This window comes from Pelmatolapia mariae, linkage group LG18 (assembly GCF_036321145.2).
Source record: "Pelmatolapia mariae isolate MD_Pm_ZW linkage group LG18, Pm_UMD_F_2, whole genome shotgun sequence".
NCBI classification, from domain to species: domain Eukaryota; kingdom Metazoa; phylum Chordata; class Actinopteri; order Cichliformes; family Cichlidae; genus Pelmatolapia; species Pelmatolapia mariae.
In genome coordinates this window covers 18,922,294-18,949,560 of record NC_086243.1, presented here as the reverse complement: position 1 = coordinate 18,949,560, position 27,267 = coordinate 18,922,294, and the positions used below count along the sequence as shown (strand labels likewise).

Below are 27,267 nucleotides of genomic sequence, written 5' to 3'. Positions count from 1 at the left end.
TAAATGTGCACTGCCAAACCAAGCCAATTGAAGTGTGCCGTTCTGGAATGGAAAAAGAAAGAGAAAGGAGTTCATAGGCGAAAATTTTGATATTGTGTCAACACTTTATTATGCACCACCACCATGCAAAATCACTGCTATGAACTTGCTCAAAAATCAAACTAGATATTTCACACATTTATGATTTTAGATTGGCTTGCCACTTTTCCTAAAGTGACTGGGTAAAGTTTGGTGCACACTCAGTAAATACATAGAGTGTGTGTGTATATGTGTGTTTGTGTGCAAGTCAAAGATTTGAGTGACTAGCAAAGGGAACAATGGCAGATTATCTATGATTTAACCTTAATTCATAAACCACTGATAGTAAATGCAGTTTCTTCAATGCCCTCATGGTTGTAAATCTTTAAGTTTGAGTGATTTGGATCCATTTGTATCATCTCTTCTTCCACTTTAAAAAAAACACAACACACTTTCAGACATCAGAACCAGTCATCTATATCTTATATTTAATTGACATTTAATAGACAGCATACATGATTGCAGACCAGTTCCCTCTGCAGACAAACAAACCCTACTAGTATCAGTATTATCATCTCCAGTGAAGATTTCCAGCATTGCTGCAGGTTTTGTTGTAAGCTACATGCTGCACTGACAGGTTGAACAAACTCCATTGAGAGGTCATCCAATCAGCTAAGGCAGTGTGAGTTATTATTAACACTAATGTATCAAATAAAACAAACGCATCTGATTGGCCAGCTCAAAAAAAAAAAAGCCAAAGCAACTCAACAGCAGCTGTAAGAAATATACTAACATTTGTTCATGGTAACCCGGCCAGGGAAACAAGTTTACAAAAGATTTCAGCTTTGATCATTTACATCATCATCATCATCATCAGCTCCAACGTAATCCCAGGCTCATTATCACAAATTATAAAGACGATGACAACAATTTGACTTCAAAGAATCACGGTGTCCACCCTGTGCTAACAGTGCAGTTGTACATTTGCTAAACAACTGATATATAGGGAAAAAAAACAAACAAACAAAAAAAAAAAAAGATAAAAATTAAGAAATAATTTCCCAAAATTGTGTTCTTTCCTTTTTCTGTTTTCTTCCTTATGGCACCTGTGGTATAAGAGACAGCTCAGGAATTAATCTCTTTACATAAGCTCACAGAATTACCTTAAATATGTGCTTGGTTAAAAATATATATCTTTACATAAATGTATTTTATGGTTGGATTTAGCATAACTTAAATTCTTCATGTCCTCAGTGCTCTATACTGTCGGCCAAACGTCGTCTCGTCCAGTGTCTTCAGCTGTTTTTGCTTTTCATATTGCTCGCCTGTGAAGAATAAGGACAACGGTAGAAGGCGTGTGAGTGCGTTATTTAGACAAATCCCAGCTCTGACAAGTGTGCTGGATAAGCGGTAAACAAATTGGATTGATGGAAGGATGACTGGCTGTTTGGGTACTCCCATAGTAACATCAATACTGTAGCTCGTTTGTGCTTCATCCGTCTGCCATGTGAGCAAGCGATTCATAAATTTCATGTTAGAGATCAACTTAAACGTCTTAAAATAAGCCTGATACAACATCTGCTCTTCACTACATGACTGGTGAAAAGAATATATAGCAACATCTGCAGAAAAGTAGAAAGAAAAAAGAACTTCAGACCAGCTCTTTATCGAAGGGACAAAGTTTTGCTCCCTAAATCATGCACACAGTTTTCAAACTAAGGTGGATTTATTTAGATTTTACTGGAGTAAAAGCACAGTATCATCATAATCTGCTGCTTTAAGAACTTTACATAGATGGAGAGAGGTTTGAGCCCCAAGTCTACATTTGGGACTCTCACATTCACTCTCACAGTGTGTGAATGTGAGAGTGAATGAATAGTGGAATTGTAAAGCACTTTGAGGGTCTCGAAAAGCGCTATATAAATACAATCCATTATTATTATTATTATTTAAGTTATAATGCTTATTTAACAGCTTGCTATGAAGCTGAAACGGTTCTTCAAACAATTAGATGTCCATCTAAATCCAACTTGGCTAAACAGGAAAATGCTGTTATTTTTGAGATACAAATTACTGACGTTTTGACATTTCATATCGATTTTAACTATTTCCCACCAAAATTGTATTAAAACGTTTATTCTGAAAACTGGGAGAGAAAACCAGAGAAATTGTTCCTGATGTGGTGGGGAAAAAAGTGCATCTTCAGTCACCGAGCATGTTATTCACAAGCTCAGCATGATTCTCTGCTCTGCAATTGCCAAAAAACTCCTGGACAACCTGCTTTGTGGATTTCAGGATTGACAGAAACACCTTTTTTAAATGTTGCCTTCACTTTTCTGTAGATCAAACTTATTTCTTAAATGCTGAAACTCACGTCCAGTTAGTCTAGCTGTCCACTACTTGGATGATAATAAATTAAAAAGGAAACAAAGAAACAAGGAAAAAAAACAAACAAACAAACAAAAAAAAACAGAAAAAGTAAAATGGTAAGATTTTAACTAAAAGATATCATAAAACATCCAAGTCCAGGCACTTAAGGTCAGCTTGGAAAAGTAATAAAATGCCTTTATTTTACTGGTAGGTATTTTGAGATAAAAAATTTTTACCAGTGTATACTGGCTTTTTAGGGCTTGAAGATACAAAGATATCAACAGAGTAAGCCTCAGACACCACAGCTGTGCAGCACCAAGTACTTGCATCATTTTCTTTTGCCTCTAGGGGCAATGGTAAGCCCTTAAGGACATCACCCAAGAAGTACACAGTCCTCTGACAGGCTATTGCACACCTACTTTATGTAGGTATGCAGTTTGTTGTTGAATTATCCTGTGGCCAAGCACTACACTGAAGAACATCATGGAAGTAATTCAACCCTGAGAGTGTCAGGTATTCAAACTGTTACTCTTGATTGGGTGAGGATAAAATCAAAGGTCTCAAAGAGAGGCAGTTAATTTCCCCCAGAGGCCACATGAGAAACTGAGACTGTTGTGGAGGGCCACACCAACAATACAGAGACAGCATTAATATTGAACAGAACTGAGTTCAGCCTATTGGGGTGAACCTGCACAACAGTCTCAGTTTCTCATGTGGCCCCTGGGGGAAATTACCTGTCCACTGCTGCCCTAAGCCCATCAGTTACCCTAGTCTCACTTAGACTTCTCATACTTTTATAGGCAATATTATGGTTATAAATTATGGTTACTGTTTTCGCAACTGACCAGAATTAACCCGCGATGTTGTCGTTGATCACCAGCGACACTGTAAATTTCCTTTTGCGGTGGCTTCAGTGTATTTTTTCCCTTTTGTTGCATATTTTATTATGAATGTTAATTTATTGTACCCACAACATCTTTTGTTAGCCTATCACAGAGCCTTGTGCATCCTGGGTGATGATACCCTTAATGGCTAGAGAAACAATGGACTCGCCATTGCCCCTAGAGGTTAAAGAAAATGATGTGTGTACTTAGTGTTGGACACCTGTGGTGAGTGAAGCTTGCTCTGCTGGTACAACCCTGGAGAAGGCGCAAGCTAGGCACAAGATACACTAGCTGTTGGTTGCGTGTGTGTAATGACCAATAGAGAGAATATAAACAGTTGCTACGTGACATTTCTCCAGATGTTTAGGTGAATTTTACATTGGTATGATGATGTGCACTAGAAACTAGAGATCAAAAAAAAAAATAAATCTACAGCTGACAAGTAGAAATAACTTACCAGTCACCCGGACCTACGTGGTCACTGCTGCAGAGTCACCTGTGCCACATAATTAAAACCAGCACAGCAGGTCAGAGCAGGTACTGACAAGGGGCAATTTAATAATTCAGAACACACAATATGCCACCTTCTCCTGCTATTTCAGACTTGGAAAGCTATAACCCACCATGCACGTTTTGTCCGTTTCCTGCCTGTGCTTTTTCAGTTCATCCAACTGGAGCTCATCCTCCAGCTGCCGCTCCAGATCCTTCTCAAAGCACTCCTCATCGGCAGCGCTCGCAGGCCTGTCATGAATTAACAAAGCAGTTTAAAACGGGGGGAAAAAAAGGGATGGATGTGACTGAATAGTTCTCTATAAAAGTCTAAGATATGACCTACGTATAAAGTGCTTGGTGCACGCAAAACAGTGAACTGCCTGAACGCTTTATGAAATACAACTAAAGTTCTTGAATTTGCACCCACTCCACTGACATTTTAGCCAAATCAAAGAGAAAATCAGCAGCATTCATAACAAAATTCCACATTTTTATAACCTGTACTCAAGCATAACAGGCCATTTGTTCAAGATGATCACAAATAACAAGAAGGTGCATTGGCTTCCTCTCAGTAAGTAAAACAATCTCATTGCCCTAACTGTTCTCAGTTCCACAGAGAGCTGAGCGATGCAAAGGGTGTGCACGCCCAGAGCCCTGGAGCCAGTGCTATCACTTGGTCTTCAGCTTTTTTTCCAATCCATGCATCATTATTATGAAAACTGCAGTAATGGGATTTTAAAAACATACAGTAGTATAGTATGAAAGGGTTTGAAAGTTTAATATATTATCAGATTAAATCATGTCATAATGGTGTAGGTTGTAGCTGTGGGTTAAATGTCAACTATCCATTAACGTGAGGAAAGCATAAACAGTTTATGGGAGAAAGGCGCACTCAGCAGGTCAGCAAAGCATAAACTGTCAGCAGCAGCTGTGTGAGTGCTTCAGTTCTGCCTCCTGTGCAGGGGGGGTGGGGGGTCGTCATGTGACGCTGCTAGCTGAAGCTCACAGGGGAACTGCAGCTTTGACATTGGATGATAGTGTTGGAGCAGGAGTGCCGGCGCTACAAGAGTAGGCTCAGACACATATTAGCTGCACCCTCTGACGTCTCCTGTGGGGGATAAGGGTGCTTGTTGTGGATTTCAATCATCATTTTCCCACAGCTAAGGCTATCTGACGTTTCCTGTCGGCGCCTGCTGAGGTGAAAGGCTCTTTTTGTAAAGGACTGTTTAGGATTAGGATAACGTAAAGATGCCTGAAGAGGCTGTCACTTATCACTGTTCAATCAAAGCTGTCAGGAACAACTTGAGCAATGACTTTCCCCCCCCCAGACAGACAGAAGAAAATCTGTTTTCGGTGGCATAATCCGCCAAAGTTTAAGTCCCTCACATGTATATACCTGCTTTTGCATGGGTACATATTATAAATGTAAATAATGTCCAAAGTAGTAATTTAACATGGCAAAACAAAAAAGTTCAAAGCAGTACACGGTGTATTTATAAGCAGCCTTTGCTATTGTGTGATCAAACTCTATTCTTTGCATGAGTGGGTTAAGTTGGCTCGTGACAGGTTTGTGACCACGGCACAAAAAAACAGTCGTGATAAACCGTCCACTGTGCCCCGATGCACATGGTCGCAGCCCAGAGGCGACAGAAGCCAGAAGACACCTCTGTGTGAGTTCTTTAAAATTCTTAGATACTTTAATCTGAAGGGCTTGAAGCCCCCCCAAAATGTTCAGAAATACACTAATATAAGAAAGAAGATTGAAAAAATCTTTCGTTTATCTTTTGAACTGAGCTGAAATTTCGAACTGTTTGTACGGGCCTAAGATTAACCAGACTTTAACCCTCCACCTCTTCAGACTCTTCTCCACCTGCTCCATACTCTCACTACAGATCACAATGTTGTCTGTAGCATCATAATGCACAGAGACTCATGTCTGACCTCATCTGTCAGCGAATCCATCACCATGACAAACAGGAAGGCGCTCAGAGCCGATTCCTGATGTAGTCCCCACCCTCACCTGAACCCATCTGTCACTCCAGGTGCACATCCCGCCTCTGTCTCACTGCCCTGCATGTCCTGCACCACCTTTACATACTTTCACTCGTGAATTCCTCATGCAGTACCACAGTTCCTCTCTCACCACCCTATCATATGTGTTCTCTAGATCCACAAAAACGCAGTGAAGCTTCTTCTGACCTTCTCGATACTTCTCCATCGACACTCTCAAAACAAACCTCACATCTGTGGTGCTCATTCTCAGCATGACTCCTGCTCAGTGCTCGTCACCTCTCTTATTAACCTAGCGTCAACATCTCTTTCTCATATCTTCATGGTATGGCTTGACAAAAAAAGACTTTGTGTATACTTTTATTAATAATATGGCTGCTTTTGCAGTATCTTAAAGGTACCTTGGTTTGTAAGCGTAGAAAGGATCTGAGGAGTTTGTGGCCAGCAGTTCACGTCCAAAATCTGAATCTACAGTGCTCTCCGTTTCACTTCCACCCTCTGTTTATTTAAAAAAAAAAAAAAAAGAAAAAAAAAAAAAGAAAAAAGGAAAGATAATAAAAACAGTTCATGTATAATAAGTCTGAATGTGACAACTGTTTTCCCTCCATTCGTCTTTACCTGAATTGAGCTCCTTAACCAGTGATGACATTGTATTAGTGATGGAGTCAGCAGCAATGAGCAGGTCATTTCTCAGATTTCTCCTTGGACCTTTTGGGGTCAAACAAACAAAAACAGTTTAAAGTGTGATCCTGTGCAGCTTCCAATAACAAGGACTCAGGCCGCTGTGGTGTCGCTGTGTTACCCTGAGCGAAGGCCTCCTGAACGTCCCCGCCCACGCCCATGAGTGAGTCCTGAGGTGTGTGAGTCGGGGTCGTGCCGGCAGAATCCGAGTGGATTGGTGTGGGAATTGGCCGGTTGATGGTGTGGCTGGGTGAAGAGCGCGGCGAGCCGGGACCCTGAGTCTAAAGGATGTACACATTTAGTTTTTTGTATAAGAAGAAAGCCTGAACGACTCCCATGCAGTATAAGGTAACATGCTGCTACAAACAGAATCATGTTCTTAAAAGCCACTTCAAGTATTTGCAGAGAACAAACCACAAGATGCTGAATTAATATTTATCAAAGTTTCAAATAATCCGGAACATCATTTGGCATGTAAAGAAATGGAAAATGTCCATTAGTAAACAATTAGGTCTCATATATGGTGACCAATCATACATTATATTGCCAGAAGTATTCTCTCACCCATCCAAATCATTGACTTCAGGTGTTCCCAATCACTTCCATGACCAAAGATGTATAAAATCAAGCACCTGGGCATGCAGACTGCTTCAACAAACATTTAAGAAAGAATGGGTCGCTCCCAGGAGTTCAGTGAATTCCTGATTCCTGAGTCCCAACCTGACAGAACACCTTTGGGATGAATCTGAGTGGAGACCGTGAGCTGGGCCTTCTCATCCAACATCAATGTCTGACCTCAAAAATAGTCAAAAATTCCCATAAACACTCCTAAATGGCATTGGAAGGTCTTCGAAGAAGAGTTCAAGCTATTATACCAGCAAAGGGTGGGCCGACATCATATTAAACCCTATGCATTAAGAATGAAGTCAGATGAGAAAATACTTTTGGCAGTATAGTGTTTGCATCTGATACTGTGGTCACATTATTGTGAGTATAAGACATGTTGTTCTAAAGATATACACATAATGCATTTACAACAAAAACACACTTTTCCAAAAGGGACATCTCACTGGTCTCAAATGTATTTATTTCTTGCAGATGCCACACACCCACACCAAAGGTTTCATTTCAAACATGCATCCTGGTCTCTTTTTCCTCTCTTTCACACTTACAGCTTGTTTCCGCTCCTCCTCCTGCTATAAAAAAAAAAAAAAAAAAAAAAAAAAAAAAAAAAAAGAAAAGAAAAAGAAAAAAGAATGTCTGACGGCTCATGAAACAGCAGCCACGTCTGTAAAATCGAATCGGACTTCCGCAAAGACCTGGTCAGCACGCGGCTTCCTCGTGCAAGTTTAGTGGATTAACATTGATCCTATTGGGCTAATTAGATTAATATCTTCCCCACTTAAGGCAGTACTGCAGGCAGGCTGTGCAGGCTTTGAGAAACTTGCATTATGTTGACTGTAGATCAAACTCACCCCCCATAGTAGAGGGTGGCAGACATGTCTTCTAAAGCATCCTCTGAATTAAGATCCCATGTAAGTCTGCAATCCGGCACCACTGAATGGCATTGGAAAATATGAAGGAGGGCATAAGCTTTGGATTTTAAACTGTATTTTCATAAGTTTTACAGCTTTTCCTAGTGATAAAGACCCCCCTTTATCACTGTTCTCTTTTACAGCAGTTGAATTCACTTTTATTTATAAAGCGCCAAATCACAATAGCTGTCATCTAAGGTGCTTTATATTGTAGGACCCTAGAGTAATAAAGAGAAAACCCCAACAATCAAACAACTCCCTTTGAGCTAAAAACTGACAACTGGGAGAAGGAAAAACTCCCTTTTAACAGGAAGAAACCTTCTGCAGAACCAGGCTTAGGGAAGGTAGGCCATCTGCCAGGACTGGTTGTGGGTGAGGGGACAGAATAAAAGACACTGTGGGAAAGAGCCAGTTTGACATTCCCGAGCTATGATGAGTCCTCACTGCTAAGAGGAATAGTAATACAAGGAAAAATCCCTTATGGGAGCATATTGGTCACCACCTGCTGTAAAACAGTAATAATAATAATTATTTTGTATATATAAGCTCACTATAGCCCACATGTCCATGTTTTCTATGTAAACAGTCTGCGACGGATATGATTCAGTCCAAGAAACTCTGGAAAAAGGAAACATAGCGTCTGCTAAAAACTAAACTATTCACTATCTGACTGCACTGCGCTCAGAGATGAAAGGCACATCTGTAGTACCTTGAGAAGCATCATTAGTTGCTCCAGCTGCACCATGAGTTCCCTGCGACTCTCCTGCAGAGTAGACATTCTTTGTTCAAGCTCATCTTTGCGTTGCCTAACAGAAGAAACAAGTTGTACAGCATAATGAAGCCATAATGTCACGTCAGTGGCTCAAAAAAATCCCCCCCAAAAATAATGAACATCTGCAGACTGAAAAACATAATATTCATTACGCATGTTCTTTAGCAGCCTAAGCAAAGCTGTCTGTTATAACTCATTTGCATTTGGTAACTCGAAGTAGGCGGAGCTACCTGAGGAGTCGTAGCTCAGCGAGCAGGGTGGGGTTTTGCTGGCCCCTGTCTGGTGGCGGCTGGGAAGCTTCCTCATGCTGAAGGCGCAGTCGCTGGATTTCCTGGAGGATTTCTCTGCGATGAGTACAAACATGTGCAAGTGCCACGTCAAACCGTGTTTCTGACTGGAAGTCAACAAGATGATCTAAACCTGCAGTAACTGGCATTTCTGACCACTATGAGGCAGCAGAAACAAGCTGCTCATCAGCTCAGTTATTTATAGCATCCAGCAGACACAGAACAATATCATTTTGTGACTATCTCAGTAATGTCAGTTCAACTATCGCCTTCTCTCAGCTGTTTGGTTTCAACTGTTGTAGGAAACACCTGGCTCTTCAGCAGCTAAATGCTCCAATACTCCAATACGATACACCATTGTAGTGTCCACAGGCCAGTATCCGGTTAATAGTACACATAAATATTTATTAGGCCAAATTAATAAACAGTTTAAAGCTCACAATTCATCTTTTTTAAAAAAATCTTTGTTTATATTAATGACATTAACTTCCAGAGATTGGCACTAGGATTGACCTGCATTCAGTAGAAGAAACTGCAAAAGCTTTGATTACATTTGAAAGAATTTATACAACATTAAACACAGCTGGAAATCCTTGAGTGAAGTTGTTGTTGATTAGGAAGTGATTGACAGGCTGGTTGATTTCCTATAGTGGGCCATAAGTCGAGTATCAGTGACTTGCACTATGTTTTTAGTGTTTTGTTTTATTTTTTTTAAATTTAAATTAAATAAACTGCTCTCTGCTGCAACCCAAAAAAAAAAAAAATAAATAAAATAAAAAAAAAAAAAAAAAAAAAATCACAGTATGAAAGTGGTAAAGGTAGAACAAGGGAGGATTTCTGACTTGTCAGATTAGGAAGAGCACAGGTGTTACATTATCAAATTAACTCAGTCCTGCAAGACCCTAACACTGAGGAATACAGAAGCTTGTTTCCACCAATGTAAAAAACAGTTTTTGTCATCCATTAGTCAAATGTTCAGGTAATTATCTCAAAATGTTGTCTTAAGAATTCAACATTTTAAGTTCTTTCTTCATTTTCAAGTTATTTTCTTAAAGTTTTGAGACAAAAAGTTGAAATTTTGAGATAATAACCCTGAAATTTTGACTTATGGATGGCAAAAATGTAATTTTTTTCAGTGGTGGAAACAAGAAAAGAAGTCATAGATTAAAAATACTGATTAGAGCTTCCTAGTTTTGTTACATTTTACTCAACTAACTGATCCTAATCATATAAATACAATAAAAATATAATATCACTACACAGGTTGAAATAAATTTTAACTCCCTAACTTCAAACAAGCTTCCATAGGAGGAAGATAAATAGAGTCATTAATTTTTTTAAGCTGATAAGTCCAAATGTCTTTGGTGCAGACACATCAGCTCAGGGAAAAAGGAGAATAATTCTGAGGTCATATGATCCAAGGTCAAGCTAAAATTATTGATTACAGCCTCCTGGTTCACATTTTTTACTCACCTTTGCCTCCACCTCAATATAAATTTCCCTAATTTTAATAAACATTAATTTTTTCACAGCTACTTCTTTTATATTTCTTAATAGTCTTTGTAGAATCATATTTTATGTCTTTTTATTTGCAATTTTAAACCACTTCAAAAGAATAATATAACTGAAATGAAATAGGTTTTATTTCCTTAAATAATGACTTTCAGTTGCTGTATTTAAGTTAGTATTTAATGGCAGCCTGGAGTAGTGAATGCTTTTTGAGGTCTGTTCAGAGATGCCTTCATTCTGAAAGGTAAATTTCAAAAGAAAGGAGGCGAGCAGTTTCTCCGACGCAGCCATGCCTAACCTGTTTTTGCTCTCGAGCTCGGCAATGAGCTGTCTCTGCTGTTTGTTGGCATCCAGAGAGCAGGGGAGGTCTGTGGGGACCCTCTGCTGTTGAGCCTGTTGGTGAAACCAAGCGAGAGACATCACGTGAACTGGCTTCACCTCTAGGTGATGTCATCCACCAGCTTATCACATATCTCACAGGAGGGAACAAAGCAGTTAAGTCACCAGCCATCCATCAAGACCTCCGATAAGAGCATGAGCAGGCACATGGCTCTGGTTAGCGCAGGTGGCAAACATACAGACATTCTTCTCTTTAGCAGAAATACAGATTTAAAAAAAGTGGTTAAAAATACTCTAGTAAAAGCTGAAATACTGATCTGACCAATTTACCCAAGTAAAGTGAAAAAGTACAGGCTGTGAAATGTACTCATAGTATAGTAAGTGGCTCTTTGGAGGACATTTCAATCAACTATGTGTGTGCAAAGAAAGGTTATTATAGTTGAAAAAACCAAAACCAGATGTTAAAAACCATTGTTGTTAAGTCAAATAAAATAATTTCCATTGTAATAGCTGTACTGATCTTCCCAACTCTTGCTAATGATTTACATACAATAATATTTAAAAAGTCTAAAGTCTAAATTAAATAAAACATTTTCCCACAATAAAACTGAATTTAAAAACTAACATGTCAAAATTAAATAAAAACAAAAGCTAATCAGAAAATACAATACAATAATAACTGGTGCAAAACTAACTGATACTTGTCATGTTAATACAATGATAAAATAGTAATAGCACATGAGAAATCAAACTATCTCAACCTAACTTCCAATTCTAATAAAAGTTTTCAGCTTGAACGTCTGTTGCCTACGCTGTGGATGGGTGACTCTGCCTCCACATCTAAACAGGAAAATGAGCCCAGTCAGGGGTTACGGTGGGATTTGGCTGCTGTGGGAACAGATCAGTTGTAGTGGTGGAGTGTAGAGAAGAGAATCACTTAGAAATTAGTCACAATAATTTCTACTGTGAGCTCCTGTAGATTTTGTGCGCATGCTGCGAACACCTGACCTGTGCTGCTGCTCTTTGTGGATTTAGCCAGCTGAAGTTAACTAGATATAAGCAGATGTTACATGAACTATCACAGCTGATTTCTAACCCTTAGACAGTGTAAAGGTGGAATTCAGTGAGTGAATCTAATCAGCATCACTGGCTCAAACTTAAATTGTTTGTTGCCCTAGTACACTGACCATGAACACCACAGCTGCTCCACAATAGTCCAACACAGTTCATTACTCTAAACTTTGCCACAGCAGAGTACTCACTTTAGCACTAAACTCTGCATAACACAAAATTAGCATACTTCAATGTTCCAGCAGTCCATCTTGGATAGATCCAATATCTGTTCAAAGCACAGAACCAAAAACCTGTTCTGGATCATTCTGACCAACTTTAACCCATGACTATAGCGCTGTAAATGATACATAACTCTCTTCAAATTCAACTTCCTAAAGTAAAGAGCCTTTTCGGAAAATGTACGGAGTATAAATTTCTAGTAGAAATTTCTATATAAAGGCTTATACTATAAATTCTATATAATTTATAGTATAAATTTATACTTCCCTCCTGTATTGGTTAAGAATGCTTGTTAAGAATGATAACAGAGAATGATCACCTTCTTGACTATTAAAAAAACCAAACAAACAACTGAAACCCTCTAACGTAGAGTAGCAGTTAATGTCAAATTGAGTTTTTTTATGTTGTTTTTTTAACTGGACAGCGATGAAAGATGTTTGTGTGAAATTAATGTCTTTTATCTCACCGCAGCATCAGCAGCCAGTCTAGCAGCATAGCGAGCAATGAGACTGTGCTCGTCATCTTGATGGTTACTGCTCTCCAGCAAACTGATCAAGAGGAAAACAGAGACAGGAGAAACAATACACAGCACAATTAAAAATAAAACGTGTATGTGGACGCAACATGAGCACTCGAAATTTTAAAAAAGCAAATAACTTTTACTTTTCTGAGTCAGATTCGGCATGAAAGCTTCGACAGGAAGTAACACTAAGCTATTCGCGTGAAACGCAAAACAATATATTAAGAGGGGTTAAGTAAAAAAGTGGAGATACAAAGCAATCGATCGCTTTGTATTTGAAAGCTTATCTAATTACAAATACAGTAAAAATAACAAAAACATAAAGCAAAGAAACCATACAGCCCTGTATTTACACATTTATGCACACGCATGCGTACAGTAGGGTCAAAAGCTGCTACAATAACACAACATGTTATCTGGAAGTCATTCACAAATAAAACACACATATAGGCATTTTATCATAGGCCACACAACAATAATAGAAAATATGTCAAATCACCTGTGGTAAATTAAAATGATTAAAAGTCACAGGATTTACATGATCAAACAAACAAAAGACTAATAAACAATTTGATACCATTAACTAAACTAATCTGTATTGGAAGTTACACAAAATTAAAAAGCTGCCACTTTTAGCTTGATTAATTTCACTCAAAGACAACACATGTACGCTGGATGGAGTTATAGAGTCACAATGTTTGAAGAAATAGACCCTGTTACCCACTTTGGATACAAATCAGTCAGAAACACTGCCGGAATGCAGAAAGGGTCAAAGGTCAAAGCAACCAGCCTCTAAAACAGTCTGACAGCATGCATCGTTAGGACTGTAACACACTCTGACTAGGTTAGGGGGAAAGGCGGCAGTTCAGCGGAGCACATAGTTTCCACTAGTGTTTGGCAAACACAGCGGCACACCCACTAACCATGTTTTGGGGTTGTTTTGGAGTAGGTTCACATAGAGGCCAATGAGTACATGTTCGTCAGCAAGTCTATCGGCAACATCGAGGTTGTAGTTCAACCTGGAACAGTGCAGGGTTTCACAAAACACAAGACATTACGTTACACAGGTGACAACGGGGTTGAGTGGGGACGGGAAAGAGTGAGGGAGGCAGGGAGAGGACACAACAAAAGAAAAGAGGAGGAGAACAGCTGAAAAGCAGCCATTCATGGGTGACTAGAGCGAAACAAGGCCATATTATGTTTGGGAGAGACACTGCCGATGAAGGCTAAGAGCAGACTGAGGGCATGCCAAGCAAAAAACAAAAAAACAAAACAAAACAATTAGATAAATACTCTACAGGTACTTAGTCATCAAAACTATCGAAAGTCTATTTATTGCTTAAACATTCACAATAAGTCAGGTGTGCATTGCCCCTTTATAGAGGCCACCCACCAGGACTGCAAACATCTCTAATGCAGCGACCATGCGGCTCAACAATATTTTCAATAGCAGCTTCATTTATTAGCATTTACACGTAGACGTAAGTTACAATGTCAGAAGAAAGCAGTGATTACAAGGGCAGCATCGTAAGCAGGAATGCCCAGCTCTGTCCTTCAGCTCATCCCAAACCAGCAGAGAGATGTAAACTCTCAAGTGGGTTTATCCTGGAGCCTCCCCCTCTAAGGACACATCTCACCTAGGAGGCACCCAGAAGGCATCCTATTTATATGCCCGAACCTCCACAGCTGGCTCCTTTCAATGTGGAGGAATATGGACTCTACTGTGAGTCCCTCCTGAATGATTGAGCCTTTCACCCCATCGCTAAGAGAGAGCCCAGACACCCTTGAAATGGAAAAAAAACAAAAAAACAACCCCAAAACCAAAGGCTACCACATAATTATCATGGATGTTCACTAGTTCGGACGTACGATATACTGTATGTGCTGGAAATCAGCTGTTAATGTTTAGGACAGCTGACATGATCTAAATGAAACACCATTAATTTATTGTTAAAAATAAAATCCTTTTATTTTTTTAAATTGCCTTTATTGGGCAATTTATAGTTAATTAGTGAAGTATCAAAAGAAAGAAAACCATGAGATACAACAACGCTCCCAGTGAAGTTGCAGATATATGCATGGATATATTAAGAATTTATTAGCACAACCCTTGATGGCAATTGTTCCCAGTGGCCATGCATGGTACTGCAACAACAACAACAAAAAAAACAACCTTTTTTGGAGATCAGAAATGAGACACCTCATACACTACCCTCCCTGCTCTTTAACATGCCATAACAACACGCCTCCCTGAACTACAGGTACATTGTTCTCATTTTTGTGCCCCACCCTGCCTCCCCCCCTTTCTCATTTCTCATGCCTCTCATTAACACATGGGGTTTGCCCGACACTGCCAGTCCTCAACCGCAGCCTCAGATCTGTTCTTCTCCCAGCATCTTCAATTTTCTAATCTACCTCAGGATGTGGTCCCTGCTATTGAATTATTTATTATGACATTTTACTGTATACTGTCCATGCTTCTAAAACTTTAAAGTCATTAACAATAATCCTTGCTGTCTTTAGTTGTAGTCAGCTACCAAACTTCTAAACAGGCCCTGTAGCATATGGGATTATCAGCCTGTTCAGCGACAACTTCAATGTCAGTTACGAAAGCGGGCAGTGTGCCCAAGAGGAATGCTTTCGTCTCTCAAGTGCAGGTGCAGAAGTGCACAAATTCCTCCTACTAGAAAAATCAACTAAACTACATCTCCTAAAACAACATTATTACCGACCGAGGAAGCGCCTTAATCCCACTTTGTCTAAAACGAATATACCTACTCACATACACCGTAAACAATGAACCTGGGAATTTATAGCATAGCATATGAACTGACTGATGGTAACATTCAAAGAAAATGGCAGTTAGTGTTTCCCATATCTGTGTGAATGAAGAGATTATAATAGGCACTCTAAACGAAGCGCCAATGATCTTCATGATGCATGCTTCATCTAGCGTCTTTGAAACAGCCCCTAGAGAATAACAGCGTACAGCCTTCTATAAGAAACCCGGCTTGCTAATAGTTTCCTCAGGATGATAAGCACTCTAGTTAATGCGTATGATTATTATCTATATTAGTTTGCGCATGCATTCGCGCTACAAAGGCATTCTCATATGCACACCTATGCCACTTACCCTCTCCCTTTCAGCAGATGTGGAGCAGCCCCAGTCAGGGGCTTTCTCTGCCCAACAACATTATTCTTGCTGTAAGGCAAGCCATTTACATTCAGCTCGAGAAAACACATTAAATGGTGATGCACAAATCTTCACACATGCACCCACACCATCACAAAGACTTCGGGAAAATAAAGGGAAGGAAAATAAAGACAGCGTGGGTCATGGAGTTCACGGGGCACGGGGTCTTTAGGGAGCACGACAGATTGAAAAGATCTGTTGTGAAATCCAGGGCACCCGTTGTCAGCTGGGATGTACTCACTTTTTGGTGGAGTAAGGGTTCCCTGATGTAGGCATGGAGTGGGAGAATGAGTAGTCATTGGTGATGTTCACCGGTCTTGGTGGCCTGGACAGGAAACACGTGTTAGTTATTTTTGATCTCACAGAAAAGCTAAAGACACAGAAAACGCCAGTTAGTCTTTCATTCTTTCAGTCTTGAGGATTTTGTTCAACTGCATAATCTCTGAATTTCCACTTGAGTGGTTTATACATGTGTCTAATTAAGACAACAAAGTATGATATCATGTAGGAGAACATTCAAGAATGAATGAATGAATGAATCTGGGAATTAACAAACAAAACAGTGTTTGGGACGCGTCACAAGTGGGGAATGTGAGTGGATGAGTCTGACTGTACACGATTAGCACAATACAAAGGATTCAATCTACCGTAACAATGACGTATGATTCATATTAATCAAAGCAAACTCACCACGTGTCTCTATTGAGGAATGTAAAGAACAAAGAAAGGGATAAATACTTGATTACATTACAGCACCACAGGAAGAGACTATAATACATCAAAAACAATGAAAAAAATAATAATGAAAACAAAATTGGGCATCGACAGCAGAAAGTGCCCCCCCCCCCAAAAAAATCTACTGAGTTTATAGCACAATTCAGTACAGTAAAGAAAAGAAAAAAATGAGCTTTTGATAACTGAAAATAGCGCTGCCAAAGTACAGCACGCATATAAACCTGCTAGTTTGTAGATTAGATTACAGGTTAGCCTCATGAAATTGCATCCATGTACAGAACCCCATTTTATTTTACACATGCACGAAAATTTGCACACTTCCTGTCACCTCTACAAATTTAAAGAAGAAGAAGAAGAAGAAAAAAAAAGACCCTCATACCTTACATTAACGTCACTATTAGTGTTGTAAAATCAAAAAGATCTTCTCTGATCTCTTAAAATAGATTTCTTTTTTCCCCTTTTTCTGAGCCTGAATTAAAACTATACTCTGTTATTAACTATTGTCTCTTTAGACATGATGTGACTTATGTGCACCATTAAAATGATGGTAATGAATGAAAAAAACTTTTTTTGGTAGACATTTATTACCAAATTACAGTTTGTCTGATAAGTTAAATGCAATTTTCTATTTAACTAGTTTGCTATATTAAATATTCCTAACTAAAACTATTAAAAAAGTTTTTCTAAAGAAAAACATGATCTTCCATTTAATATCGAGCAAAATCAAAGCTCAAATTATATTTTAATCCTAGAATACGTTGCTTAAACAGTCGCACTGTATATGTCAAAGGCTTTTACTGTGAAAGGAAGGGACAGGAAGAATTTATTTTTTAAATTCTAAAATACATTAATAAGCAAACTTTAGGGTCTCATCTTATCTTTACCTCTTAAACTAGCATTGAAATCTATTACCCATCTGATTTTCTGTAAATATGTTGGCGGCATCATTCTGAAAATTTGGGGTCATTTGCAGGCTATAAAACTGGGACAATTAACATAACAATTAACTTTAATTGCAGGAATCATAAAAATGGAATAATCAGTGTGTAGTTTAGCTCTCAGCACCAGAAGTGACTTTATGTCTGTAATATGAGGCTCTAATAGGCAGCAGCAAAGTGCTTAAAAGTCCATGGTTTCATGCCTGATATTTGTTTCATTATTTATACGACAACACTAAACATCAAGGAAAAAGTAGCAGCAGCGCTGCAGATTACAAACAATCCCAAGGCTGTAATTAAGCCTGATTGATCAGTTGACCTAAGAGATTGACTGGAATCACTTCAGACCAAGGAAGCAGCTACAGGATCATTACCAGCTGAGGGATAAATTTAAAACATTTCAAGGTTTCAAACTGGCACTGAATGCTCTGAATGCACAAATCCTCAGTTTCAGTGTTATAAAGGAAAAAAAAAGGGAGCGTGAGCAGATGAACTTACACAATATGAGCTAGGTTGAGAGGTTTATCTGGCATTTCAGGAAACAAGGGGTGAAGAGGCTCTCTGCTGGATGCACAGCTCAATGACTTACTGAGGGCGTGGGATAACTTCTTAGCGGGGGATTTCTGGGTGATACACAGAAGCAAGGTGACGGTTGTGAGGATGCTCATTTCTTTTTCAAAGGACACGGTAAATCACCACGGTAACACTGTCACCTGCACTGAATTTTCAGATTCCTCATGTTGTAGCGAAGCAGAACAAAAATAGCCACAATGACTGGTCCGGTGCAGACACACCTCCCCTAGCCCACCCCTTGCCTCCTCCCCCCTTTCCTCCCTTCCTTACCCATGACGTATACTCCTTCATTTGGTGCTGGTTGCTATGGGAACCACTGGCATGCCCCCTCCAGAAGCAGTCCTGACAGAGCTGGTAATTATGACATTGCTGGCAGCGGTAGCGGAAGCCCATCATACTCTCAGTATGGCAGTAGGAGCACTCGACCGGGTGAAACACTGCAGGGAGGAGAGGAGGAGCCAGACACAGACACACACACACGAAGGCAGATGCATAAGCGCACACACACACACACACCAGATGTGACTGTAAACCCAGATATTTTGCACATTGCAGAGAGCTGATAATAAATTTTCATTAATTTAAGGACAGATGTGCTGGGATATCTTGCCCCCCCACATTTAAATAAAATAAACACAAAGCAGCACAGCATCGAGCTCTATATGTGCACATATATTAGTGTTTCTTCTGCTTGTGATGATGAGTGCATCACAGATATACACACTCATACACAGGGTGTAAGGTCCCAGTGGGTCATCTTTACTGGAGGTGTGTCTGTGATGGCGGTGACTAAAAGACCATGATGCAAAGCTGAACTTCCCCGCTTGCGCTCCTGCTAAAAATTCTTCAGCGCGCCTTACCGTTCTCCACGTTGGCGAGGCGATGCATGAGCGGCAGCCACACCAGACACTGAGGGGGCGGGTCTGACATCAACGTATCGAGGAATGTGTTGAGGGAGACCTTTTTCTATTGACGTGCAGCGCAGAGAAGAGTGAGATTCACCCACACCGTCAATGCTAAAGCAATCACACACTTACTGACATCAAAATGCTGCGGGCGTCAAACCCTCACCTGCTGCGCAAAGCACGTTCTCGCAGCTTGCTCGGTGTAACCAAACGAGGGTCCCTCGAAAACCGCCATGGGCAATTTAAGAACCTCCCTCAGAAACTGGTCAAACTGCGAGTGCACCATTATTCCAGCAGAATCTGATATGAGTGAAAAAATATCTGGAAACAACGCAGAGGCATTACACAAATTAATCAAACTAATTGTTGGCTGCCACCACAGTCGGCTAATTATAGCATTACACAATACAATTATCCCACTTATTTGTGAAAACAAATCAAAGTACAGCAGTTATACAGATCCATTCTAACTATACACCAACCCTCCTTTTTATCCCCCCCCCCCCCCCCCCCTCTTTTTACAAGCTGCTGGCCCCACAGATTTGTACATTGTGTAATAAACCCTATCCTTCACATACAGTAATGAATAATGACTGCTCCCGGCCATGAAGAGCCAGGGCAGTGCTAGTGCTGCTGCTACTTGTTTTAAAACCAGAGCAGACACGGAGAGACAGAAAAAACAGGTCCTAATAATTTTACATTACTTAGAATAGGAAGAATTCGCTGATTTATTACTGGCAACATAGGCAATTATAATTTCATTTTTCACGATTAAAAGTAAGATAAAGATTTGTTGTGTTTCTTACATCTTAATTTATCCAGAATTTTCCCACCACAGATGGTTGCGAGGGCCATTTTCACAACAAAGATAGATGTCTTGCCGTGGCCCTCCCTAAAAGACAAAAAAAGAAGAAGAAAACATTAAGCTCATGTATTCTTTTAAAAGGAGCTGTGAAGATGTAGGCTGCGTAGTGTTCCTGCTATAATCGCATGAAATCAGCTGTGTTTGTAAAAAGCATGTGCATGAGTCAGCCTACAAACTTATCCGCTCTACGTCCGCGTGTTGTGACATTAGAAGGGGAAAAGAGTCTGGATTTTCACGGTCACATTTCACACCGCATCAACTCACGTCAAAACCTCCGAGGTGAAAGTACACAACCAGCAGCCGGCTTGTCACGTGACGCGTTTACTCACGGGTCATAGGCTGCCAGCAGGAAGTTGAGCAGCAGGCTGATGGACTGTTCCACGTTTATCTGATGCGTGGTGGGCATGCGCTTGTTCAGCTGGTAGAAGATAGTGGACAGCACAACTTCTAGACGAGCCACGGAAAGCTCAGCGTTGAGGTCCATGGCGTTGAGGCCGTTCTCCCGGAAAGCCTCGATGACGTTCCAAATGTCGACCAAATGCACTGAAAACAGGAAGACGTCAACATAAGCCTTTTTCGCTCGGCCACGTGCCACATTTCAAAATAAATAAATACATAAAAATTCATACGCACAGTTGCATTTCTTCTGCACAAATCTGAGTTTGCAGGCTGTTCTGTACGTCGACAGTCGTATAGAATCCAAATCCTGAGCCCCTGTAGGAACATCACTCTTTAGTCCTCAAATGACCAAATATGTGCCACTGATACAAGTGAGAGTGACAGTGTTTTCAACCAAAATATAGATTTTTTTTATTTTTATTTTTTTTTTACTACATTACAGTTTTAGGCTTTATTGTAATTTCCCACTTCTTATCACTGCATTTTAAAGTTCTGCAGTGAACCGTAGCTTAGATACTTAGTGCCTAAAATGACTATGAAAACAGCTCAAGTTATAGAGATGAGTCAGGGTAACTCCTTTTTACATGAAAATGACTGAACACCACAATTACCTTTGGACATTTTATCAATAAAAGAAAGAGTACATGCATGATAGACACAAATGGAGCCATTAAAAAAAGTATTCCTGTACAAATTATAATGGGGAAAAAGAACAGGAAAGCTTATTCAGTCATTTCAGTTGTTAAAACAGCTTGGTCACTTGAGAGTTAATACTGAAAATGGAATACAAACTGTTAAATATTATATATTTAAATATGCCATTGAGAAAACAAGATGACTAAAAAGAAAGTACCCTCTGTCAATCAGGCCATCATAAAATTGATCTAGTCCTTAAAAGCTTAATTTTTAGTATAAATGAACCACCTCTAGCAGCAATAACATGAAGCAGTCATTTTCTGCATGGCTTTATCAGTCTCTCACATCGCTATGAAGGAATCTTGGTGTCTAGGCAAAGACAGATGCCTTACAATTGACTCTTTATACAGAGGATTTCATGGTCGACTCAATGACTACAAGGTGTCCAGGTCCTGTAGGTGTAAAACAAGCCCAAATCATCACCCCTCCAACACCGTACCTGACAGCAGGTATGACGTGTTTGTGCTGACATGCTGTGTTTGGTTTCTACCAAATATGATTCTGTGCATTCTGGCCACACATTGCCACTTTGGTCTTGGCTTTTTCTAATTGCATTTAACATGCTAACTGAGGCCTGTAGCTGTAGAGATGTAGCTCTTGGGTTCTTTGCATTCTCTGATCATTGCAGTCTTACCTTGGGGGTGAATTTGTTAGGATGTCCACTGTCTTGAATATTTTCCACTTCTGAATAATATTTCAAAATGTGGAAAGATGATTTGAAAGCTGGTTGGAAAAGGCCTTATAACCCTTCCCCGAATGATGGGCACCAACATTTGCTTGTATATCATCATTGCTGATGTCTTCCCTTCTTGCCATTGTGTAACACACACCTGAACGCTCCAGCGCAACAAACTGCCAAAACTTATGATTAATAGAGGTGCTCACATTTGCTGATGATCAATTAATCAAATGCATTTGATTAGCAGCACCTGGCTCCTACTTAATTCTACAACCCTCTTAATTCCTATGAAAGCAGTAGAGATGTATTTAGGTTTTCTGCTTCTGCATTTTGGCTTCGTTTTTGCTAAATAAATAATGACACGGTGTAATATGTCATGTTTTGTAGTTTATCTCAAGTTGCATTTACCTATTTTCAAGACCTTCTAAGAGCCAGATTATTTTTTATTATGTCCGGTGTGTCTCACAGTGAGAAAGTTCTGGGTTTAAACTGCAACTCTAAACTGGTTTGAGCTGCGAATGTGGATATTTTCACTTTTAAGGACAAGATAAACCCCACCATTCAGCCAATGTCCACAAAGCAGCTATAAACACGACGAATGGGAATACTTACCAGATGAAAGGATGGAACTACTCAAAAACTTGAACAATAAATGTTTTTTGTGAAAATATTTTATATGAAACAGTGTTATATTAATGAGCTGTATTTCAATAAATTTAAATTAGCGCCTTCACACTGTGTGAACAGACAGCATGAGGTCATACTGCAGGCCTGTGTATATAAAAATCAATGTGGTTGACACTTGATCTTTATGATATTTGCTGTACATGAAACTTACAGAGAGAGAGGGAGAAAGAAATTGCCAGTTTTACAGTCATTGAGTTAAACAGTCCAGCAAAGATCACAGTGAGCTGCGGCCCTGAGCACTTACTCATCTCCACCAACAGTTGCCTTCTATCTGCCATGGTGTCAACGCTCTGCCCGCAGTCTTCAATCATTCTGATCAAGAGGAGAGAAAACAACGTCAGAACCCGAGTGCCTCAGCATTAGCAGTCGCAACCTCAGGGTGCTCTTCCTTAAGCTTAACATCAACATTAGACACACATCGTTATGACTCAGCGATAATGGTAGTAGATTGAACTCTTGACTTTTAAAGCAGTGACTCCTAAACTTGATACAAACGCAGCTTCTCTGTTCTGGTTATCTAAAGTTTAATCAGTTGTGGATATCCTGATAATTCAGCTAAAAGTTGGTCAAGTCTTTCCCCTGACTTTTTCCAAACAAGGGGACAGATTTACTAAATGAGCACATGAGCACAATTCTTTGCAAGGAATCGCTTGATATCATTATTTTGATAACAAGCATGTCTTATTTTTTGCACTTTTTTCAGCATTAAATATCGATGCAATTAGCAGAAAACTGCATGTCCCAAATGTTAATAAATGTTTGCACACCCAATTTTAATATTCTCCTCCCAGAAATGCATATGCACCAACGTCAGTAGCAAAAATCACACCTCTTTCAACTTAAAATATCCAAAAAAGTCCGCTTTAGATTGCTGGAAGGATCGCAGAGATGCAACAAAATTAAACTTTCACCTGTGACATGAAGGTTTTGGCGCTTTCTCAAGGTTAGGCACATGTTATAATTCTTGAGTTTGCTAGCTTACTACAACAGCAGAAGATTTCTTGTGCACTTCACCATAAAACTGCTAAGCATTGCTTCCAATTTACCAGAGATAATAACAGCTTTAACGTGGCTACTTTATTTTGGTATATTAAGGACAGACAGCAACTGACAGGAGCTCATCAACCTGTTGATGACATCCAAATTTGGTACAGGATATTAATATTATTAATATTTAGTCTGGTGAAGTTTTAACGTGGTTAGCCAGTTATTCACTTCAGATATGCCAACAGCAACACAGATCAACACAGTGTTTAATGTATTTATCACAGTTCCCTCATTTTTTGTGTTTGGAAAGGCTAGTAAAAGGTCACTGCTCTTTAATTTCCCTACAGAATGAGAAATTAACAGATAAAAATGATGTCATGCAAAACTCACAAGAGCTGTCGGTGTGTAAACTTCTTAAAAAAAAAAAACAAGACAAAACATCAAAGGGAGCCAAAAAGGGCCCACAGCTCATTGTGCCACATCATCCCACTGCAGGACAATCCGGCCGTGATAACATCATGCTATACTCCAAATTTGAGAGTATTCATATTTTGTAAACTCCAACTTGAATGCAGCGCAGTGCGGTGGTTATCGAAATATTTTTAAGTTGGACAAGGAGAGGAGTTTGAAAGGGGCAGAGCTGCAGAGAGAGAATGCTCACACCATGCCTCGCTGCACACTGTCCGAGGCAATCTAATACACCTAGTCATGTGGTTTTGTTGCTATGGCAGCAAAGATCCTAGCCGCTTCACTCGTTAAAACACACACTCATACACACACACACACACGCACATATAACACCTCCCACTGCAGACGAGCAAAGTTTGTAGAGAAAAGTTTTTCACCAGTAAATATCTTTTATGAGATAACGGTCGGCGGGCTGATACTTGAGCGCACAGTGACACTTCTTGGGCGAGTGGCTTGAAAATGCTTTTTTCTGTGAGACAGTCATTCAGGCATGCTTTTTCAAATTACTCTGACAGTAATTGGTAGACCCAAATATTATGCTGCAGAGAATTAGAAATTAGAATTCACCTAGTGTTAAAACGCAAACAACACCACAGTTTTCTGGCCCCCCACCTCCTGCTTGCCTTCCTCTGATTCTTGCCAGTGCAGGCAGTCAGTTATGGAGCACTAGGAATGTTTGAAATCCACTTCAAGAGGGGAGAGATTAAGCTAATAAGTTAACTTGGAATTATAGGATAAAGTGCAGTATTTCAGTAAATTACTTCACAATAGAGCACAGATCAAAACGGCCACAGAAGAATTCAAATGCTGCCCTCTAATATAGCAAATAATAAATCTCATCAGTTTAAAGAGAATGATGAATACAACCACAACGCTGTTAGATGCAATGTAATGTCAGGCCACTGCCAGCAGCCACAAGTCCAATGTCATCATGAAAGCAATGGATATTCAATCCCATTTATCACTTCCAGACTAAGCAAATATAAAAGTGTACAAATATACAGCATTGTCTAGATTAAAACTGATACCCTTTGCCACATCACAGGCAAACACATCCAGAGTGCCAGCTACGTGACCTTCTGCGGTCTGTTTTCATTCTTGGAAATAACTGAGATTGATACAATCTATTGCCAGAGCTGATATTAAACCAGTGCGGGGAAGGGAACGACATGATCAACCTTACCTTTCATAAAGCACCATGTTCGTATTCCTTTCCCCCCCTTTCCTGAGCAGAGTTATTACAAAGCCAGGTCGACCTTTCTCCTAAAACAACCGTCCATGACACAAACTCCTTTCAAACAAAACGGGCCCGTGCGGACGGGCCTATCCGAACACATCTGAAACTAGAAACTGTGAGTCAGGATAAAGATAGTGACAGCACATGCTGTATCTACTAATGAGAAGGTGCCACATTCTTCTACAGCTTTGCCGGCTCTCTAGTTGCAGACCCCCACAAAACATCGTGCCTGACATCTGGCCCTGGCAACATTACTCACTCTCTGTGGCACTGCCACACTGGAAGTATTAGAAAATAACTGCCCTTAAAAGAGCAAATCATCTTTTACCACTAACAGTCCAGAGTTAGCGTGACTCATTCCTGCAAGACTCTTGGCCGTGTTTAGCCCTGCCACTCTCTATCCCCCCCTCCCCTTTCCTTTTTTACGCTGCACAGCATTTCTGCTGGACGAATATCAGACCAAAACAAGCCTTATTAGTCAGTTATTTACATTTTGATTCTATTTCTGCAGCAGCTCGATTAAGAAAAAAACCCCAAAAACCTGAGGAGAGCGCTGTTAATTTATGTCCTCCTCCGTGTACTTGGACCAGGCTGACATGCAACAATTCCAAACACAAGCACTTACTAGAGTTACAGTCCAATCTGTGCCGCTGGCTCGGGACAGTACATCGCAGCTGTTACCACTGATTGGCCAGAGTTATTTTTATATCATGAGACTGAACTACACTGGCATCCAAATCCCATCTCCAGACAGGAATTTAAAAAGAAAAAAAAAACGAGGGAAAAGCTGCACTGCTGACTAAAGGTTAATCAGCTGTTCTGCTCTGGTGTAGTAAAGGTAGTGAGACGGTGTTCTCCTCATGCCTGGTACCAGCTGGTGATGTCTGCCGGGAGGGCTCTCTGTCACCTGCTAATGATCACCATGGTTTCAGCTGCAAAAAGGGGAAGAACTTTGCTACCCTGACATTAAAAGAGAGTGCAGACACTGATTTATGGGTAGCAAGTGTCCCAGTGAGTTCTTTGCATGAATTAAGAAGCTTGAATTCTGTAATGTCACAAGAAAACAAACAAGTGGATTAAGTTTGCATGGTTGCCTGTCTAACTATGCAATGTGAAAGCCAACATGGAAACACAAATTTGCACTAAGGAGAGATGCACCTCTGGGTATGAACTCAGTGATGTTGCCCTGTGGAGGTTAGGGCAGCATTACTAAAATCCTAAAAAAGGTAGCAGGATATTGGGGGGTGGGGGTGGCAACAGGCACCTTGTGGTACACGCTCAGCCCTCATGCATCACCTGTCATACTCGAGACACCTGTGTGGACATGAGACAAAAGGTCTCACTATTGTAGGAACATCTACCCCCACCCCTTCCTTCCCATTATCCGCGTTTCACTACCTGCACATCTCCCGTTTTAAATCACCAAAAACTTGCCAAACTCATTTCACCCGGAGGGGCAAAGTGGGTTAAGCTCGCTCCTCTCGTTGCCCGTCAGCCTCCCTCCTCCCGCGACTGCAGCAGCAGCACTTTGCACAACACTTACCAGAATTTATTTCGAGGCATGGCATGCAACATCACTGTTTTTCCATCCGCGAATCCGTCGTCGTGTCCCGGGGCGCGATCACGGTTTCTTTGGTGTAGGCTGCTGCATCGCTGCACGTAAGCGGCCGTGCCCGAGCCGCTCTCTGGCACCTCCGAAAAAAAAGCTTGTGTTGTGGAAGAAAATGTTTTTCAGGCAGCGCACACTGGCTGATCGGAACAAGGCAGCTTCTGCCTCCAATATGTGGCCTCCGCGATGACGTAATGCGGAATCTCTTGACTTGCGTCAGCGTGGCAGCAAAAATGTTAAAGTTTGATACAACAAAATATTTTAAAAAGACGCTAAAAACAAAAAGGAGCAGATTATGGCGCATATTAACGTGGTCTTATATACACGCATACATGAAGTCGTTTGCAAGTTGCGGCTTTTCGGCATCATGTGGCTTAAAGAAGATGACGTCATGCAGATGAAACAAGTGCAAACCTAATAAAAACAGGAGTGGACAAATAGTTGCGTTAATGGTGACCGAAGTGCAATAATATATCTATAGGTAGAACACCTTTGACTATTATTTTTAATCTGTTTTTGTAACATGCCCTCTTTTCATCATTTGTTTGTTGTTTACTTTAGCGTTTATCTTTTCAGTTGTTCTGAT

The 27,267-nt window shown here is 40.2% G+C and overlaps 1 protein-coding gene across 5 annotated transcripts; it reads right to left on the bottom strand.

The window, feature by feature from the left end:
- Positions 1 to 80: 80 nt before the first annotated feature.
- dtna (dystrobrevin, alpha) lies at positions 81 to 26,869 on the bottom strand. 5 transcript variants are annotated; one of them, XM_063462449.1, is made up of 22 exons: positions 25,019 to 25,377; positions 22,625 to 22,692; positions 20,553 to 20,633; positions 20,249 to 20,462; positions 19,861 to 19,946; positions 19,221 to 19,375; positions 19,010 to 19,115; positions 18,420 to 18,586; positions 18,075 to 18,199; positions 16,145 to 16,228; positions 15,844 to 15,912; positions 13,634 to 13,729; positions 12,657 to 12,738; positions 10,857 to 10,951; positions 8,993 to 9,106; positions 8,700 to 8,796; positions 6,577 to 6,736; positions 6,393 to 6,482; positions 6,176 to 6,272; positions 3,896 to 4,013; positions 3,730 to 3,768; positions 81 to 1,343 (listed from the first exon to the last, which is right to left on the bottom strand). In XM_063462449.1, the coding sequence occupies exons 1-21, from the start codon at positions 25,033 to 25,035 to the stop codon at positions 3,751 to 3,753; spliced, it is 2,139 nt and encodes a 712-aa protein (XP_063318519.1). In that variant the 5' UTR covers positions 25,036 to 25,377; the 3' UTR covers positions 81 to 1,343; positions 3,730 to 3,750. The 5 variants fall into 5 exon arrangements, with proteins under 5 accessions (XP_063318519.1, XP_063318520.1, XP_063318518.1 ...); XM_063462450.1 differs by lacking the exons at positions 3,730 to 3,768; positions 25,019 to 25,377 and adding an exon at positions 26,616 to 26,869; XM_063462448.1 differs by lacking the exon at positions 3,730 to 3,768 and having other exon boundaries at positions 25,019 to 25,379.
- Positions 26,870 to 27,267: the final 398 nt, after the last annotated feature.

What these genes read in the sequence shown, in the direction of transcription:
- dtna (XM_063462448.1), bottom strand. An exon ending in CCTCGCCAACGTGGAGAACG is followed by an intron (nt 18,587 to 19,009) that starts GTAAGGCGCGCT and finishes TCCTCCCTGCAG; the next exon opens with TGTTTCACCCGGTCGAGTGC. An exon ending in AACTAATGATGCTTCTCAAG is followed by an intron (nt 6,737 to 8,699) that starts GTACTACAGATG and finishes TACATCCTTTAG; the next exon opens with ACTCAGGGTCCCGGCTCGCC.